Source organism: Crotalus tigris, unplaced genomic scaffold, assembly GCF_016545835.1.
Source record: "Crotalus tigris isolate CLP2741 ecotype Arizona unplaced genomic scaffold, ASM1654583v1 scf7180000018235.799016, whole genome shotgun sequence".
Lineage (NCBI taxonomy): Eukaryota > Metazoa > Chordata > Lepidosauria > Squamata > Viperidae > Crotalus > Crotalus tigris.
Window position 1 is genome coordinate 500,771 of NW_024096898.1, and position 18,253 is coordinate 519,023.

The window sequence follows — 18,253 nt, forward strand, 5'->3', positions numbered from 1 at the left end:
AGGAACCGTCGGTGGGCCAGAGAGATAGGAATATGGAGGTACGCCTCCGTGAGATCAATGGACATCAGGAGGTCCCCCTTTCTTACACTTCCCAAGATGGAGCGGAGCGTTTGCATCTTGAATTTGCGGTATGCAAAATGAAAATTCAAGCCCTTGAGATCTAAAATGGCTCTCCATCCCCGATGCCTTGGGAACAACAAAGAGGATGGAGTAAAATCCCTGACCTCTCTGGCCCAGTGGCACCAGTTCTATGGCCCGTATGTGTAATAAATGTTGAACGGCCTCGTTCATCAACATTTTCTTTGTTCGGTTCCGGGGATATGGACAAGAAAGGAACCGATTTGGGGGGTTGGAAATAAACTCTAGGGAAAGACTGTGATGAACGATGTCGATTACTCATGCATCCGTGGTGGTGGCCTCCCATTGGGAGAGTCTGTCCCCTATGGGAGGTACTGATGGAGAGTCACCTGGAGCAGCGGAATGGCCTGTTGTTTCCTCGAAAGGACTGCTTACCCTGAGATTGTTGTCTGGGTCTGGGAGTTTGCCTATCAGTTTGTCTCTCCTATCTTGTCTGGACAGAAAGGGGTGGAAGGGCTGGCTGTAATTATATCTAGCTCCTGCACGAAAGGACTGTCTTCGTGGATAATAAGTGGAGCATTTGTAGCAGAAGATTGGGAAGCGGAAGGAAACTCGCCTGTCCCGTAATGTGCAGAGGAATGTATGGATTCCCCCGTTGACCAGATCCCAAGAGAGGAGGCTGGAGCTCTCAAGGCTAAGTCCAAGGCTAACCCTTCGTTTTGAGGTTTCTCCAACCTGGCTTTTTTCTGCGCCTTGGAGAACTCCTTTTCTAAGGCCTGATGTCTCCTTTTTGCCTGCTTGTCTGTCCTTTTGGAAATTTTGATGGTAGCTCTGACCTTAGTTTTGGCCGCCATCTGATCAATGCCTTCCAGACCAGGTGGACCCAACGAGGATGGCAAGTCTCCCTTTGAGGCAAGAGTAGAATCCTCCATTCTCCGATAGCACAGGAACATGATAGTGGGCTCCTGGTATCTGGAGAGTATTACACGCTGGGTAAGGACAGACGTACTACAGGGGATGCCTGGAAACCAGGTTCAGTCTTTGCGTGGATAAGGACAGGTATACGATTGGGGACGCCTGGAATCCAACTATGGGTGTGCATGGATAAGGACAGATACACTACTGGGGGTGCCTGGAATCCGGCTTGAAGTACTGTGGATAAGGACAGGCACACTACTGGAAGTGCCTGGAATCCACGTATAGTTGTTACCCGGATAAGGACAGCCACACTACTGGGGGTGCCTGGAATCCGAGTGGAGCCGAATTGTATAGATAATGACAAGCAGGGACCAGGAGACATCAAATCCTGAAAGTGAGAGCCCGGATGCTTAAAACCTTCAGTCAGGGCTCAGACAGGAGTGTGAGATGAATTTGAGAGATGTCTGCAGGCTCTATATTCTCCTGACAGTAAGCCTCAGTTTGAAACAGGGCTGGTTCTGGCTACAAAATGGCGGCCATCTACAAGATGGCAGCCCGACTGAGCGTGTCACAAAATGGCGGCTGTCTACAGGAGCACGGCCTTGCTAAGTGGATCGGATCTGCTCTGCCTGTGCCCACTTAGAATACCTTCCCACATCGTGTGCCCCCGCTTTCAGTGCGAACCTTGATGTTGAGAAGAAAGGGTCCCCTTTCCCTAGATCCCCCAAATTCAAGAGGAGCAAGCCCGACCCAAAGAGCTTAATTTTAAAGCGAGGAACGCGCTTGGAGTGCAAGAGAAAAAATAGCCCCTTTTACTTCTCTGAGCAGCCACCTGCCAGCTGATTGGTGCTGCCCTCGTGCACGCGCGCACCTCCTCCGGTGAAAGCCGACCGGGAGAGCTAAGTGAAAAACGCGGGGCTTGAAATTGCTGTAACAGCTTCAAAAGAGCACCACACAATCCTGAGGGCGATCTGGAAACCTGTGGATCTTCAAGTCTCACCGGAGCTGCAGCCACAAGCAAGCTCCGATAGAAATTCAAAGTTCCCCCCTCACGTGTGGATGAGGTCTAACAGCAGTTAAACCTGCCTGTCAGGTGTTGAGGTAAAGGGGAAAATTAAGAAGGGAGGAATAGGAGGAAGGAGTCCCTTCCCCAATTGAGCTAGTTATATTCTCCCTCCCAAGGTAGGAGATTGGAAGCCAATTTCCAAGTTCCTGAATGGGAGAGGAATAGAAATTTTGGTACTGTAGGCCAAATTTGTGTTAACTACAGCACAGCAAAGCTACTGGGGAAAGAAAATCCACCAATGGATTATACCTGCCTAAGAGCCAAACTTGCATGTCTGTCCATGGGCAAGATCAAGTCAAGACTGGGATCTCTATGGTCCAGGATGGGCGTGGCAACTTTGGCTGAATTGATCTGATTGGGCAGGAATACAGTCTAAACCCATTGGTGGATTCTCCATCTCCAGTGCTGGAGAAACTCTGGGGCTGATTGCGGCTGCAAGCACTGAGCGCTGCGCAGAAAGGCCAACGGAGGAATTGGTAAATGATTTCCCCCCCCCCGAGTCCTGGGGAAATGAATGGAAAAGTACTCCCCCCCCACACACACACCCAGAAGCCTCAAATCAGCCAATTAGAGGCTGCGCTGATTCCAGCTTCTTGGGGGGGAAATTAACTTTTTTTGAAAGAGAATCACTAATTAGGGAACATACAAATATCAAATTTAAAACAAGGAGAATCCAACAATGGGTATCTGACCTGCTAAATGAATTGAAGATCTCTAAATCTGAGAGCCAACCTTGATACGTCTTCAAGAACTTGAGACCAAGTCAAGACTGGATCTCCTAGCAAGAGGGGGCGTGTCAAGTTTGGCTACTTGGTCTCAAGAGCAGGCAGACAGAGAAAACCCATTGGTGGAGTCTCCATCTCCTGTACTGGAGAAAACTATTTTCCACCTGTCCTTGAAGTGTGATATTTTTAAATACACAGAACACACAGGTTTCTACTTTGTACAGTTTTTTTTTAAAAAAAACCCCACAGTTGAGCAGCTATATTTATCATATTAAAATGTAATCCACTCAGAATAAGTCAACATGAAAAGCATGAAAAACTGAATTATTGTATCTACCCTGATCACAGATTAATAAAATGTTGTCTGTTCTGGCACTAAACCTGTGTATAAGACAATATTCTCTGGGTACTTACACTATACAAAATAAGGAGAAATATGCTCCACCCCAAACAAGAAGTATTTTTTTAAAAAAAATCATAACAGAAAACAAAAATATATTCCTTTGGAAGTAGCATAATTGAGAAGTGAAAGATATCAGTATCGATATCCTTGATAATAGTGCAAATTCATCATTACGTAAATGTAAGCAATATTGATTTCAATGAGGCTTACTTCTAAGTAAGCATATTTGGCAATATCCTTAGAATGTCTTACTTCAAAGCTTAAACTGTTAATGAAAATACTGTATCTTTAGCTTTGTTCAATAATTGCATGCAATATCCTCTTACACCGATCTCAGTTTCAATTCAGGATAATGGTACTTTTTCAAAGCATGTAACAAACCAAAAAGTAATGATAATTAAAAAGCAATATCCTCTCCAGAGAAAGTCAAATGAAGACGGTATGAAAATGTTCACATATTTTATTCGAAGAAGCCCAACAAGAAGTTGGGTAAGTTTTTAGAAGTTATCAGAAACACAATCAAGTTAGCTTGAATCTGGTATCCAGAAACATTAGGTCTATCATACTATTTTTTTAAAAAAGAACCCACTAGCCTTTTTGTTGTTTGTTTGTACCAGGATATTTGTACACCTACCATGACGCTGGCAGTAAGGACCATAGGAAATGTTTTTTGTTTAATACCCAACTTTGATCCCTACTAATAAAGCAAGTCAGATATCTTTTATGAATATTGCCAAGGAAGGAAGGAAGGAAGGAAGGAAGGAAGGAAGGAAGGAAGGAAGGAAGGAAGAAAGAAAGAAAGAAAGAAAGAAAGAAAGAAAGAAAGAAAGAAAGAAAGAAAGAAAGAAAGAAAGAAAGAAAGAAAGAAAGAAAGAACAATTTATAGAACAGTGTTAAGGCTTTGCTAAATTAGCTTAGACATGGAAGCTCTAAGGCACATATTAGTACATTCACATTGCTGATAAAAGAAAGAAGCAAAGTACACATTCCCACTCCACCCCCACAAAAACCCTCCTAAAATGCTAGCACTGCCCACTGACCTGTTACTCATTAGGTGTTGATAAAAAATACTATCTGCAGTATCAGGTTTTGTATTTTAAAAAAAGCCTGATTTTCACCACTGTTCATTAAGACCAGCAGTTCCTTCAAACATGTCAGTATTTTTAATTATTACAAAACCTTCTGGATTTATGAGTCTCTCACACTCGACTGTCTTCTGTGGTTTTTGGAGGTAGTTTAACCGCTTTGTTGGACTCCTTTTGTTTTTCAGCTTCATCAATATTGGTTTCTTCTTCTTTTCCTTCAGCAGTCTGCTTATCCATTGCCTCCTGCTCTTTTGCCACTAGCCGATAATTGATGCCCATCCCAATAAATAGGAAGATCCCAGAGAAAATAAGGATGAGGCCACATGCCCAGTAAGTGTATTTGTAGTCACCATATACATCATTGAGTTTACCTAGAAGGCAAAAGTTGGGGTGGGGGGGGTGGAGGGGAAATGTTATAAGGCTATTTTGTAATAGTGATGAATAACTAATGGTCACCAATGCAAGTATTAACTTGAGTGCTAAAGAGTTTTCCCTCATTACCAAACTGTTTCTAGATATCCATATAACATTCTCAAAAACTGTGCTGAATTCACAGTATTCACCCTATCCTCATGAAGAAAACTTACCAATATACTAGATGCTACTGGAAATTGCCACCTAGCATCATTTTAGTAAATTTAAGAATGGTCCTTCTCAAATTGCCAGGAAATTCTATGTCCCCCTTTCACGCTATGTCAATCTATAGTACCACGTTCAACTGCAACCAGTCCCTGGCAATGTTTTTTTGTGTTTCTGTAGGTGGGCAAATGTGTACATAGGGCCAAGACAAGCTCAGTCTCCTTGCCTATATTATATACTTAAAGGGCAATTTTGGCAAAGTTATTTTTAGCCCAGTTCAGTTGAAGAGAAAAGGTGACACAGCAGCAGCTACTGCTATAACTCAGTATCATCTATGCAGATAAAAGGGGCAATCCCTGGACAAGAGCTGGAAAAGGATAAAATATACTGCTCAAAAAAATAAAGGGAACACAAACGTATAGGATCCTATACGTTTGTGTTCCCTTTATTTTTTTGAGCAGTATATATTAGCTGGCTGCAGCTATGATCACATCCAGAGGCTCATGACCCGCAGCTTAAAAAATCCTAGTATAAGGCATGATTATAAGCTAAATCCTAATAATTCTGTCTACAGCAGCATAAATTATTTTTCTCCTACCTATCTCAGATCAGATTCACAGGTGCCAATACAAAATGCCAATACAGTCTCTTTTCTCCCCATCCCAAAGATGAAATACATATTTTACCTAAAACAGGTGGTCCCAAAAGGACTGGGCCACATTCCACGATAGTCACCAAGCCAACAGCACTGGAGAATCGCTGAGCCCCAACTAAGTCCATCAGTGTTTCAAACAAGACAGAGCTCAGCCAGCCAAAAGCAAATCCAAAAAATCCAGTATAGATACAAAAGCCAACATAAGTAGTAGATAAAGGAGCCAAAAGATGGCATACTCCATTGTAGACAATAGCCACAGCAAAAAAATATTGGATTCTAGGTCTAATCCACTTAGTGTTTGCTAACAAACCCATGGATGGTCTGGCAAACATGTCTACAAAAGCCAGAATAGATAATAGGAAAGCTGAAGCTTCGTTAGAGAAATTCTTGCTCTTTCCATAGTTGCTGAGAAACACTAATGGTGTAAATAGTCCAAAAAACATAAACACATTGCCGAACAGGTAAATCAAGAAGCCACGATGTGCGAAGAGTGAAAAATCCAAAAACTTGTTAATTGTTTGGAAGGCTGTACTCTTTTGCTTTTTATTTTTGCCAGCAATTAGATCTGTATTAACATCTGCTGCTTCTTTTGTCACTTTGCCAACTTCCTGCAATGCTTCCTTATTAATTTCTTTTTTCAGTTGGTCAGGCTTAGGTCCTATTGGTCTCATCAATGACCCAGCCACACAGCAGTTGAACAAAAGGCCTCCAAGAATTAAAAAGCTCCCTCTCCATCCAAAAACACTGTAAAAATATTGGTTCAGAGGAGCCAGTGTACACAGGAATACAGGGCTACCAGCCATGGCTAATCCATTAGCCAAAGGACGCTTCTTAAAGAAATACTTGCCAATCATAGTCAAAGCTGGGTTTAAATTAAATGCAAGGCCCAGACCTGGGGATACAAAAACAATTATATTAAATTATTAACACATACAAATGCAGCTCTTACAATTCCGATGTTCTAGAATCAGCTTATGTTCTTATTGATACTATGGCATGCACACTATATCCATTGTATTAAGCTATTAAGTGATAGAAAGTAATTTAACTCCCATAATACATTCAAAAGACTTTGAGATATAGAATGCAAAACACACATTTTTATACCAAAACTGGAATGAAATGTTCCTACACTCAACTGTGTTGAACTTCTACTGGACTATGCTGTTTCCAGGGTGGTTTGGTGGTTTCTGCATATAAATGTCCTTGGCAGGAGAACAACACAGAGTGGAATACTGGCTCTGGAACACTTCAAACTTTTCCCAGCTGGGGACTTTACTTCTAGAAACACTGAACCCCTTCCCTACAGAATGGTAATATTTTATTGCCTACTTACTGAATTCTGCAGATATATTTCATGTTTTAAAAATGAGCAACATTAAATATATAAAGTATGCAAATCTTTTTTGAAAAAGCACTTAATGAAAACCAATTCAAAGCCACAAAATTTTGAACAACAGTAAATAAATCAATACAGGTAGTCCTTGACTTACAACAGGTCATTATGATAGACTCAGGAGAATGGATTGGTTTAATGATGTCATCTGCTTAATGATTGCAGTGCTTCACTTTATAACCATCATAAAAACTATCATAAAATTGAGTTCAGTCACCAGGTGCTTCAATTTATCAGTGAAATTCTGGGGCCCACTGGGTTGCTAAATCAAGGACTACTTGTACACAAATAAGCAACCAAACAAGTTTGGGCAAATAAGATACCAGAGAAATAACAAATTCCTCCAGGCAGGTTGTTTTGAGAAAGCTGCCAAAGATGGAGAAGACATCACAGAGAAATGCCATCACCTGCCTGTATTCAGAAACTGCATAGGCAAATAAAAAAAAAAAACCCTGAAATATCCCTATATTTGATTGCTTCTCAAGCTACTTGGCTGAATGGGATGGGAGAGATTGTGAATTTGCTTTTGACTAACATTCAAATGATGAATAATGATTAATATCCTTCTCTGAAAAAAAAAGTAGCCATGGAAATTCTAACTCACCAGCTCATGAGATTAATCATCCTGGAAATGAACTATGGGCCTCTATTCAACAACTTTATAGATTAGTATTTTCCAATAGAGAATTGCATTCCTGGTCCCTAAAAAACTTATCTACATTTATAACTTCTCTCTAAAAGTTATACAATTACATGTATTTACATTTGTGTAGATATGTCACTTACCACCCACAACACCAACACAGAAGTACAACTCTTCCACAGTATTACAGAAAGAGGCACCAATCAGACCACAGCCTGACAGGCAGCCCCCGGCAATCATGACTGGACGGCTGCCATATTTGTTCACCAGGACGCTGCTGATTGGGCCTAGAAGAAATCATTATTCAAGCATTAGATTACATCATTGTATTTCCCAATCTTCCCAATACATGCAAAGCAAAGCAGAGAGTTCTGGAGATTACGAACACTATATAAAAAATAGAAAGAAACTTTGCAAAACTAGGTATTTCTATTTCAAGTCCCTAAAAGTTGCTCCAAAGATTATATCACAGCTTGTCTTCTGGTTAATCTGAATTGAAAAGTGGATGATTTGACCTAAAGAGAAAATAATAACGCATTTGAATAGGCTTGGGTGTGGGTGTGGTGTGGTGAACGGGTTGCAAATGATTGTGATTTCCTTGAATATTTTGTTTTATTTTTCTTTACATTTTGATAAAATATCTGTATCTTTGTTAACTCTCCTAGAAGAAGTAATTACAACTGAGAGATGAAGAAAATAAAAAAGAACATTCCAAACTATTTTAATTTAGCCTAAAGTATGTTTTATCAATTGTACAATGAGTATGCAGTACTGTGCTAATATAACAATTCCAAAAGGCCAGGGGGAAAAATATGGATGTGCAAGACAAAAATACACTCAAAAATTTTGATCATTTTTAACTTCTAAATTCCTCCTGGTATGTTAACAGTTAAAATTAAATTTTGCAAATCTACCTATAAAAGTATATGATTGTTTCTGTTTACAAATTTTGTTTTTGCTTTGGCATAATTTGTGTAAGTAAGTTTAGCACACATATCTTATTAGCACTGAGAAGCCTTGGTAGGCCTGGTTAGCTGGACTCTGTAGTCCAGCATGGAAAACCAATAGTCACAGGAGTGCAGCACAACTGGAAGGGGGCTGCCTCATTTGCAGTATAATGCATATTTATCTTATTTGCTTTGTTGCTACTAGTTTTTGAAATGATTGACCAATACATGAGTAACAGAACACAATTTAGCTTCAAGAGCTATATCGTATTTGTTTACTAGGACATTGCATATAGAAGGCAGATGTTTGTAATTTGGAGCAAGACACAGATAAAACCTCCAACTGAACAGATGTTATATTTAATTTGTATCACCAACAATAATGGGTAATTGCTGGCTGTTTAACAACTAGATTGTTTTAGTATATAGCTATGATCAGATATGGTTTCTCAAGTGTTTAATAATGACAGTATTTATTTATTAATATATATAGCCACCTAACTCAAAAAGTATAACACTGGACTGCCAACATTGACTTAAAACACAAAAATAAAAATAATACATGAGACCATAATCATTTTCTAGACTATTACAAAATGGCCAAACTCCTGGCTCAATCCTTCAGCCAAATTTCCAAGATATTGCAAAAGGCCACAGGACTAGGGCCATATAAATCTCAGAGACGGTGGTGTTCTGTGGAGAAGGCATTGCAACAAAGGCCCAGCTCCTGGCTTCCATAAAATGACACTATTAATAGAGGGAGCATGCTGAATATTCTGAGACAAGCACAAATAATCAGACAGGTGTTCGCACAAATAATCTAACCCTGTGCCATGATGGGCTTAATAGGTTGTAGCCAGCATTGTTTTAGTATTACTTATTATTCAGTTCAAAGATAGATAAAAGCTACTGAAGCTTAAATGAATTCTTACCTTAACTCTTTTGTGTACAAAGTGTATAGTCCTGATTGGGGCTGATTAATTTATATTCAATATTTAAAATATTTCATTAAAGAGTTTAAATCTAAAATAAAGCGATTAAAGGCCAACTGAAAAAAACATTTTACAAATTGTAGAGCTTGTTTAAATGCAACTAGAAACACATGTCTTGAATACTGACTTATGTCCTTTTAACCTGGATAATTATGCATTTTGGCCACTTTATTTTTGTGTGCATGACATTTGACCAGGGCAGCTCCATCAATGGCAATCAAAAGTACCCAAGAACTGCTCAAAAATTAGAAATCCTTATTATTTTGACGGGCACTGCCAATAATAAATCAGTACTGAATCAATAATCAAGACATACTTTTATAGATATTTTCTATAAAAAAACAGTTTATTAATAAAGTTGAACAGATTTTCAGTCTAAGATAAAATGAACATTATTGGTCTTTATTTTTTACATTACTGACTATCTGTGTTGTGCAACTGATTATTTATGAAATGAATTTTCTAAACTATTAAAATCAAACAATGACAAGACTGTTAGAGTTCACATGCTCATTGCCACCATGAAGCAGGAAAATGTGCTGATTGCTTCAATAGTTGAATAAGGACAAAGACTGTTCTCTTCCAAAGAAAAATTGCATATGCAATGCAGCACAGTTACTTATTTTTGAGGTGTACATGCAAAGTAAAAGCTGGCTGTTCATCATATTTCAGCAGCAATGAAACCAAAAGTATTCAGGCCTATTTTGAAAGCATGAAAAGTTATGTCTATTTGGGGGGGGGGGGTTAAAAATGCCTTGGGTCCTGTAAATAAATAGGATAAAAATTTATAAAAATAGATATATAAATGTGGGTTTTAACAGTCCATTTCCAAATACACAGCATCATTGTACAGGTTTTATACATCCTTAATTTCCTTTAGCTCCTGAACAAAATTTTATTAATTTATTATTGATTCAATTTAAATCACTAAAAAATAATAAAACATTAGCCCTGAGTTCAACATACCTTGAACATTACCAAAAACACAGATTTAATTTTAGATAACTTTAATGGATTCTTCATTAAAATATAAGGAAAACATTTTAGAGTATATATTACCTTAAGTAGTTATAGAACACACTATTAGCAAAAATGATAGCAAATATGTTGATAACATATACTTCCACTCTAGTTACAAAAAAACAGTGTATAAATAAGCACATAACGTGATAATACAAATCATATTTCCTAGTACTCAAATTCTTTTTCAGCTGTTATTTAATCTTGCTTATTTATTTACTATGTGTTTGCCTGAAATAAGGAAAGCAGAGCATTTATTTTCCTTCATTAATGAAGCAAGTCATGCACTTAACTTTAAGTACTTAAGTACTTTGGCATATCTAGAATGTCAAAAAGGGCACCTTAGAGGCTTGTCTACCATGCAACCCATTAAGCAGTAGTATGAGTCCACTGATTTTTTTTATAAAAAGTAGCAAATTTAGAGTTACAATCCCTAGTTTTAGCATTTTTACTCCATTAGCCAAGGAACAGCTGATTGATGTACAGTTTTTGAGGCCCACAAGGATTTATAATTTATTAATGTGGCCCTTTCCCTTCAACAAATTGTACAGGCCTGCAGTAGAGATTTAAGAACCACTCAAATAATAATTCCTTGGAAAGGTAGTATTTATATTTTGCAAACTAAATAGATTTCCAACTTTGGGTACTACAGGAATATTTAAATTTACCTACACATCTATTAATAACTTTTTTCTCCAATTAAAGCATGACATTATTATTGAAATTGCACAGTAAAAATGCTATTCATTTGGTTTGCACACTTACCCCCTGCATACATAACTGCCAACATAATAGAAGAGATCCAAGAAACTTTGCTGCTTGATGCTTCAAAGATGATTTCGATCTCCTTAAAGAATACTGTAATGGATTTGGGGAATGCATACGAAAACCCAATAGAAATAAAGGCACCAACAACCACAGCCCAACCCCATCCTCCTTCAGGTGGCGTGTATCCTACTGGACCTCCAATTGCTGGCGGCATCTTGACTGAAGTAATTCAACAGGTATTTAAAATCTATAAAGAAAACATGACAGTATTTCTTTCAGAAAATATGTCAATAAGCACTTAGGGGAACATTGCTGAATTTTGCTTCTAATACTGTTAAGACACATAATGACTCACCAAGTTATAGACAAGATTGGGATATAAAGTTATTATAAGAGTGAGTAAGACTAACTCTTCCTGAGCTTATAAATTTCATTTCTCTCTGTTTAAGCAGTTAAGAATATTTAGTGTTGTCACAAGACTAGTTAATCTCAACTAGTTTGTGAAAAAAATTATTTTAGTTTGAACTTGATCTGTTTCCATCAGCAGCATAGTCAAAGTTCAGAAAATAAGTTGAAATACGGTGTATCTTTAAAACGCCAAGGATAGTTGAACATATCTGTCTCAATGCCAAACTTTTTTTAAAGTAATATAAGATTAGCTTATATTATAACCTTAATTTTTTTTGTTTCTTTTTCAAGCATCCATGAACCAAAGCTACATGTCAAATTCAATCATCCCTATCTCTTCAACTATCTCTGGAATGCACATCAGATCATCCTTTCCATAAGAAGCTTGGAATGCATTCACAAAATAGATGCTCCTCCAGGAAAACTGGCAATTTGGACATGCACTGAAAGGATTAATTGATTTCTCCCTACTAGCACTGCTGTACAATTCAAACGTCAATATAGTAATAAGTACTCATAGCTTGAAGGATGAATCAATTTAAAATAATGATTCCCAACTACTTTGTTATATATAAAATATTTTTAAAGAGAATGAAGAGCCCAAAGGAGAACACATGTCTCTGGCTGCTGTATTGCCTCACTATTTCACTCTGCTTGGGCAAAGGCTGCAGAGAAGCGTCCCATACTCTCATTATTCATGCATTTTTCAACTGGCAAAGTGCTTTATTCAGAGACTGAATTTTAAAGGCAGTTCTTAGGAGTGACCAATATGTGCAGTTTCCTATCTATCTGACCACAACTTTGCCATCTGATTGATTAACTTCTGAGGCTATTAATAAAACAATCAGAAGCCTTTAAGGAAAGCTTGAATCGAGTTCCCTTATTAAAGTCCATCAAAGGAAAACTGGCAAACTTTGCAGGCCTTTGTGTTTCACATATTGATTTACTTTTCAGTCAAAGCATGTTTTTTTTAAAAACAACAACAGCCAATTAGAGTTTCTGGTGTATATATAAACTTTTACTTAGCTATGATACAGACACAAAACAAACAAATTTGTATAATAAACTGGATACAAAATGTCAAAGAAACAATTACAATACAATAATGGAAATAAGTATGGATTAAATCTATAAAATTTATACCAAGTTATAAATTAAAGGAAAGTTGGTACAAAATGGTAAGATAGGCAAAACATACAGCAACAACTCTGCAAGTGTCATGAAACAGAACAAACATTCTATCATATGTGCTGGACATGTAAAAAAAACAAAAAGCTAAAAGTCCTGAAAAGACATAAATACCATAGTGCAAAAATCTTGAAAATGAAATAAAAATAATAACCACATTTTTTCTTCTAGGTAGTTATTAAAAACAAAAAATTATAATTTCATGTCACAAAATCAGCTGACAACTAGAGAGATATTTATGTTATGTCACCAAACAATCTTGCAGAGGAAAATATTTGTCCCAAAATTTAATTTAAAAAATGGATTTATGCACAAAATCTGTCAGGGAGAAATGGAGTAACAAATTCACAAATTACCACAAAAAGGATATGCACAATTTTGCTTAGGATGAAATGATAATACTGAATCGCTACCCAAAAGTTTGTGGCTCATCAGAAGGCTACCATATATAAATATTATATTTTCTCAGAACTTAGTTCCTGCTAAGTAATATCCTATTTGATTTTATTTTTCCTGCTTAAAACCATCACTTAACACATAGCTGTCGTACACAGACCAAATCACACTAATATTGACAAATATGGGTAGACACAAATTGAGGAAACTGTTTTGTTTTGGATCTGTAACAAAACCACTGGATCTCGGAACCTCTGCTAAGTCAAACACAGATTAACTGGAACACTTTGATTATTTCAGATTTCAAAAGAAACAGATATAATACAGATTCAATTACTCTGTTTTCCCCAAAATAAGACCTTGTCTTATATATTTTTGGTCACCAAAATAAGCACTAGGGCTTATTTTCAGGGTAGGTCTTATTTTTTGCTATCGCAACAGAGCAGGAGGTGAGGCGGGGGTAGGTGGGTGGGGTGGAGGATGAAGCAATGCATCGGTGCCGTGGCTACTAAGCAAGGCAGTGGGGAGGCCGAGGACGAAACAAGGCGGGGGTGGAGCTGCCCCACACGCCCCGCACAGGCTGACAGAGGACCCTGCAGCCAGGCCATCAAAGTGCTGACAACTACCTGGACTTGTGGTGGAGGCTCCAGCAGTCCCATGCAGGATTGCCGGCCAGTTTCTTCTCCTTACTCGCCGCCACAACGAAGCAGGAGGCTGAGCGATGCACTGGTGCCACAGCCACTAAGTGAGGCAGTGGGGGTGGGGTGGAGGACAAACCTTAATCCTAACCTCGATTCCAGGGCAACCACATTCCTTCAGTAACTTCCTTTCCAGCTCTGTTCTCTGTATGCAGAGCAACAAAAGAAGTTTGTGGGACTAAAAAAAAAAAAAAGATCAATCCAACCTTCCAACTTCTCGTGGAAAAAAAAAAAGATCTCGCAAAGTTGGAAGGTCTGATTGAACCTTTTATTTATTGGTAGTCCTACTGGCTTCTTTTGTTGCAGCGGCAGAGAACGAGCTGGAAAGCAGATTAGTGAAGGGATGCTTTGGGAAACAAAGGAAGCAAGGGGTGACAGCGAAGGGGCTGCTCCGGCCACTACCATCTCACTCCACTAAGATCAGGGCTCTGCAGGCTGGGCAGCCAAGAATACTGTTGGGGCTTTGTCCTCCACACAGACCTACCACCTCACTTAGTGGCCATGGCACCGGTGCATCGCTCAGCCTCCTGTTTCATTGCGATAGCAAGTAAGAAGAAGCTTCATCCTCCACCCCTCCACTTTGCTTCGTGGCCGTGGCACCCACCTCATGTCGGCAGCAAGCAAACAGAACGGGTGAGTGGGCGGGTGCATAAGCTCTTAAGTAGGGCTTACTTTAGGGTTAGGGCTTATATTTGGCGCAGGCATGAAAATCGGGCTAGGGCTTATTTTGGGGCTAGGTCCTATTTTCGGGTACTTATAAAATGCAGCATATCCACTCTAAAATCATATTCAAATTCCATAGACACAAAGTAACCTGCAAAGCAATGTAACATACATACATACATACATGTATGTATGTGTGTGTATGTACATATAGATATGCCTTTTAAGAAGTATTTAGTATCAATACATTATCTAAACTCTGCAGCTATTGCTATAATAAAATGAATGACAGCAACAAGAAAGCCATAACCAAATTCTGCTAATTCAGCAAAAGAAAACATTTCCAGAGACAGTACACTGATGTTATGTGTATCCAAAACTGTATTTTGACTTTTGGATCCTGGAATTAACAGCAATACAGCACTCTGTCTCTAAGCACTAGATAAATTAGAATATAAGAAATTGTGTTCTATGCAAACAGCTATAATCAAGATTAGTTCCTGAACTAATTAACTGAAATTTAACTCAGATGATACTGCACATATTTTATATCACTCATATATGTGTGTGTGTGTGTGTGTGTGTGTGTGTTAGTTACTATCTTATATCTTAATTTTGAAATATTTCCTATTCTTTTCTAATATAAAAGGAAAAAACTCACTTAATCAGCCTGATACACAGACCAAGTTATTTCAAAGTCAATTGTGCAATTTCCAACTGACTGGAAAATACTGCTGCTACGTGTCAGACGTGCTTGGCAGCTGAATTTACAACTGTCAGCTCTGTATAGGAATTAAACATATTATACATATATATTTATAGTAATTATCAATGACTAATCAAAATGATGCAGCAAAAATCCTAGTCCTTACTAGACTGAAAATTAGTTGCCAGAGACAAGATATCAGCAGAAAAAGAAGGCGGCTGAATGAATTCTATTCAGGTAACGAGAAATACTGTATGTAGCCTTGTGGCACACTGAACACAGACATAGCTCTTAATCGAAGTGTTGAGAAAAAGCATGATTACATTTGTTCCTCATGTTAAACCATAGTTTAAATCAATGTGAAGGAACTATAGCAAATTTTGGCACTTACATATTTTATCCTTTCTCATCTTGGCTAAGAAGAGTTAGAATAATTTTCTTTCTGTTTAAGCATGATTTTTCACTTTGTAGTCTGAATAAATTGTCATTAATATTACAATGATTACTTTCAAATAAAGAAGCTTTAAAGTCTGAGTGGATAAATGTAACTTGCATGCTAAACAAGCATGTGGTTTCTTTGATTTTGGTTTTGCACAATGTGAAATAGTCTAGCATGTTTGGATTGCATTAAACTATGGCTTATTTTAAACAATGGATTAATCTAGCAATTATTAAAGTTCCTCAAGATAGATACAAAACTTGCAGCATCACAAGAACATATGTTAATAATAACCGATAGATGGATAAAAATGCCAAATCCAGTCTAAAAAAATTTGGCTGACAATATAACAAACCATAAGAAAAACAATGCATGCTGTCTGACTCTCAGTGACTATGAACAGTTATTCCTAGCAACTCTGCACCAACAATTTGATGTAATTTTTCTCTAACTTCTTTCAAATCTTAGAAGTTTAAACAAAAATAATTGTGCAGCAAATTTAATTGTCCACTTTTTGTGGCTATATGTTTAACACTTAGGGACAAAACAGAATCAGGGAAAAGTTCACTCCCCAGTACTTCTTTCCTGCACTGGAATATATCGAGTGCATAATTCCACAAAATCTCTCCTACTGATGCCATGACTCTTCACCAGTAATGCCAAGAATTTACTTGAGTCCCAGCTCTGTTCTTCCCTCAGCTTTTCCCAATCAAAAAGATAAAAGCTAAACAAAACCTTGGAATGTTGCACTTGAAGGTTTAGCCATACTTCCCTCAGCGTTTTAGAGTTTTAAAATCTGATTCCAGATGTGCCAGGAGCAAACTAACTAAAGCCAAGTGTTTGAAAGAGACATTACGATAAAAGGTAGCAATAGGAAATGCAAAGTTAATGCTTCACTTCAACTTGGAGAAGCACAATTAAGTGAACTTTTTCCCAGAATGTAAGTGTAAATCAAAAGGCAGTATAATAAATTTGTATCATCAGTAAATTCTCTAGTTTCCTTTTCAAGTTTTTTAGTACAGCCAATCCTCAACAATACAGCTTGTCATTTAGTGACCATTTGAAGTTATGGCAGACTCTCCCAACATTTCTTAAGACTCAGTCCTGAAGTTACAACTAGTGCAGTACCTCTGTAGTCACTTGTTCTTATGAGCAACCACAGGAACCTCCCTACCTATCTTCCCATTCACTCTACTGGGCCTCATAACCTGCTCCTCATCGTGCATCACCCATTGTACACTCAATATTCATTCCATGGGGCTGTGGAATGCTGTGGTGCTCATGTTAAGAAAGCAAAGTGAGCCATGCCATTGTTGTGCCAGGTAGCACAATCCCAGAATTGGCTGTCACTGTCCAAGTCACTGAATTGTAACTACTTGGAAAATGGCGGCTATTTGCAGAATTACACATGTGGCCCAGCAACAAAGCTTCCCTAACCTGAGTTCCAGAGCATTTAGAAAAATAATGGGGTGAGGAGAAGGTGTGGGGCCAAGTGAAGTGCAAAACATGTTCAAGGCCTGCAGGGACTTTGACAGTGGCCCAGGGCCAGATGCATCACATGGCCATGCCCACCCCGGCTCTGCAAAGGTAAAAAATGTCATGATACATCATTTATTTATTTATGAGACTTATATACCGCTTTAAGTGCAAGCACTCTCTAAGCGGTGTACACCAGTAAGCAATGTATGTATGTATGTATGTATGTATGTGTGTGTGTGTGTATGTATGTATGTGTGTGTGTGTGTGTGTGTGTGTGTGTATGTATGTGTGTGTGTGTGTGTGTGTGTGTGTGTATATATATATATATATATATATATATATATATATATATATATACACACACATTGCCCCCAACAATCTAGGTCCTCATTTTACCTACCCCGGAAGGATGGAAGGTTGAGTCAACCTTGAGCCGGTGAGATTTGAACTGCTGACCTGCTGGACACAGTCAGCTAAAGTGGCCTGCAGTACTGCACTCTAACTGCTGCGCCACCTCAGCTCCTCATGTGACCTGATCGAGTTTAACATCTGTGCCCTATACCATTTCAGACAAGTGACTGAAATGTTATGCGATTGCAATTCAGGCACTTGATGACCAACTTGCAATTACAATACATAGTCTTCCACAGTCACTTGAACGCCATTTACAACCTTCACTGCTGGCTTCCAATAAGCAAAGTCAATGTTGTAACTGTAATCACATGGAATTCACCTAATGACAGCAACTACTACAGAACTGCTGTAGTAACCTGTCATACAACCTCAGCTGAGGAAAGTTGAATTAAAATATTAACAATTAGCACAAATAAAATAAATTCCAAAATAAACAGTCATACTGGGCTCTAAGCTATATCAATCTGCATGTTATCTGTTGTCCTATATTTGGAGGCAATTTGTGTTCTCTGCTGTTTCCATATTTTGCTCTTCAATATTATCAAGTCAATATTACTATTGGTTGTGTATTTATAGCATATGCTTTA

At 38.2% G+C, this 18,253-nt stretch overlaps 1 protein-coding gene across 2 annotated transcripts in view; it reads right to left on the reverse strand.

Moving 5' to 3' along the window:
• Positions 1-3,632: 3,632 nt before the first annotated feature.
• SLC16A1 (solute carrier family 16 member 1) overlaps positions 3,633-18,253 on the reverse strand; it is a 29,463-nt gene continuing 14,842 nt past the window's right edge. For both annotated transcript variants that reach the window (XM_039349198.1, XM_039349199.1), the window contains exons 2-5: positions 11,273-11,522; positions 7,692-7,835; positions 5,541-6,401; positions 3,633-4,646 (exon numbers count right to left, since the gene is read on the reverse strand). In XM_039349198.1, coding sequence (XP_039205132.1) covers positions 4,390-4,646; positions 5,541-6,401; positions 7,692-7,835; positions 11,273-11,489 — 1,479 coding nt within the window. In that variant the 5' untranslated portion in view covers positions 11,490-11,522 and the 3' untranslated portion in view covers positions 3,633-4,389. The remainder of the gene's footprint in view (positions 4,647-5,540; positions 6,402-7,691; positions 7,836-11,272; positions 11,523-18,253) is intronic.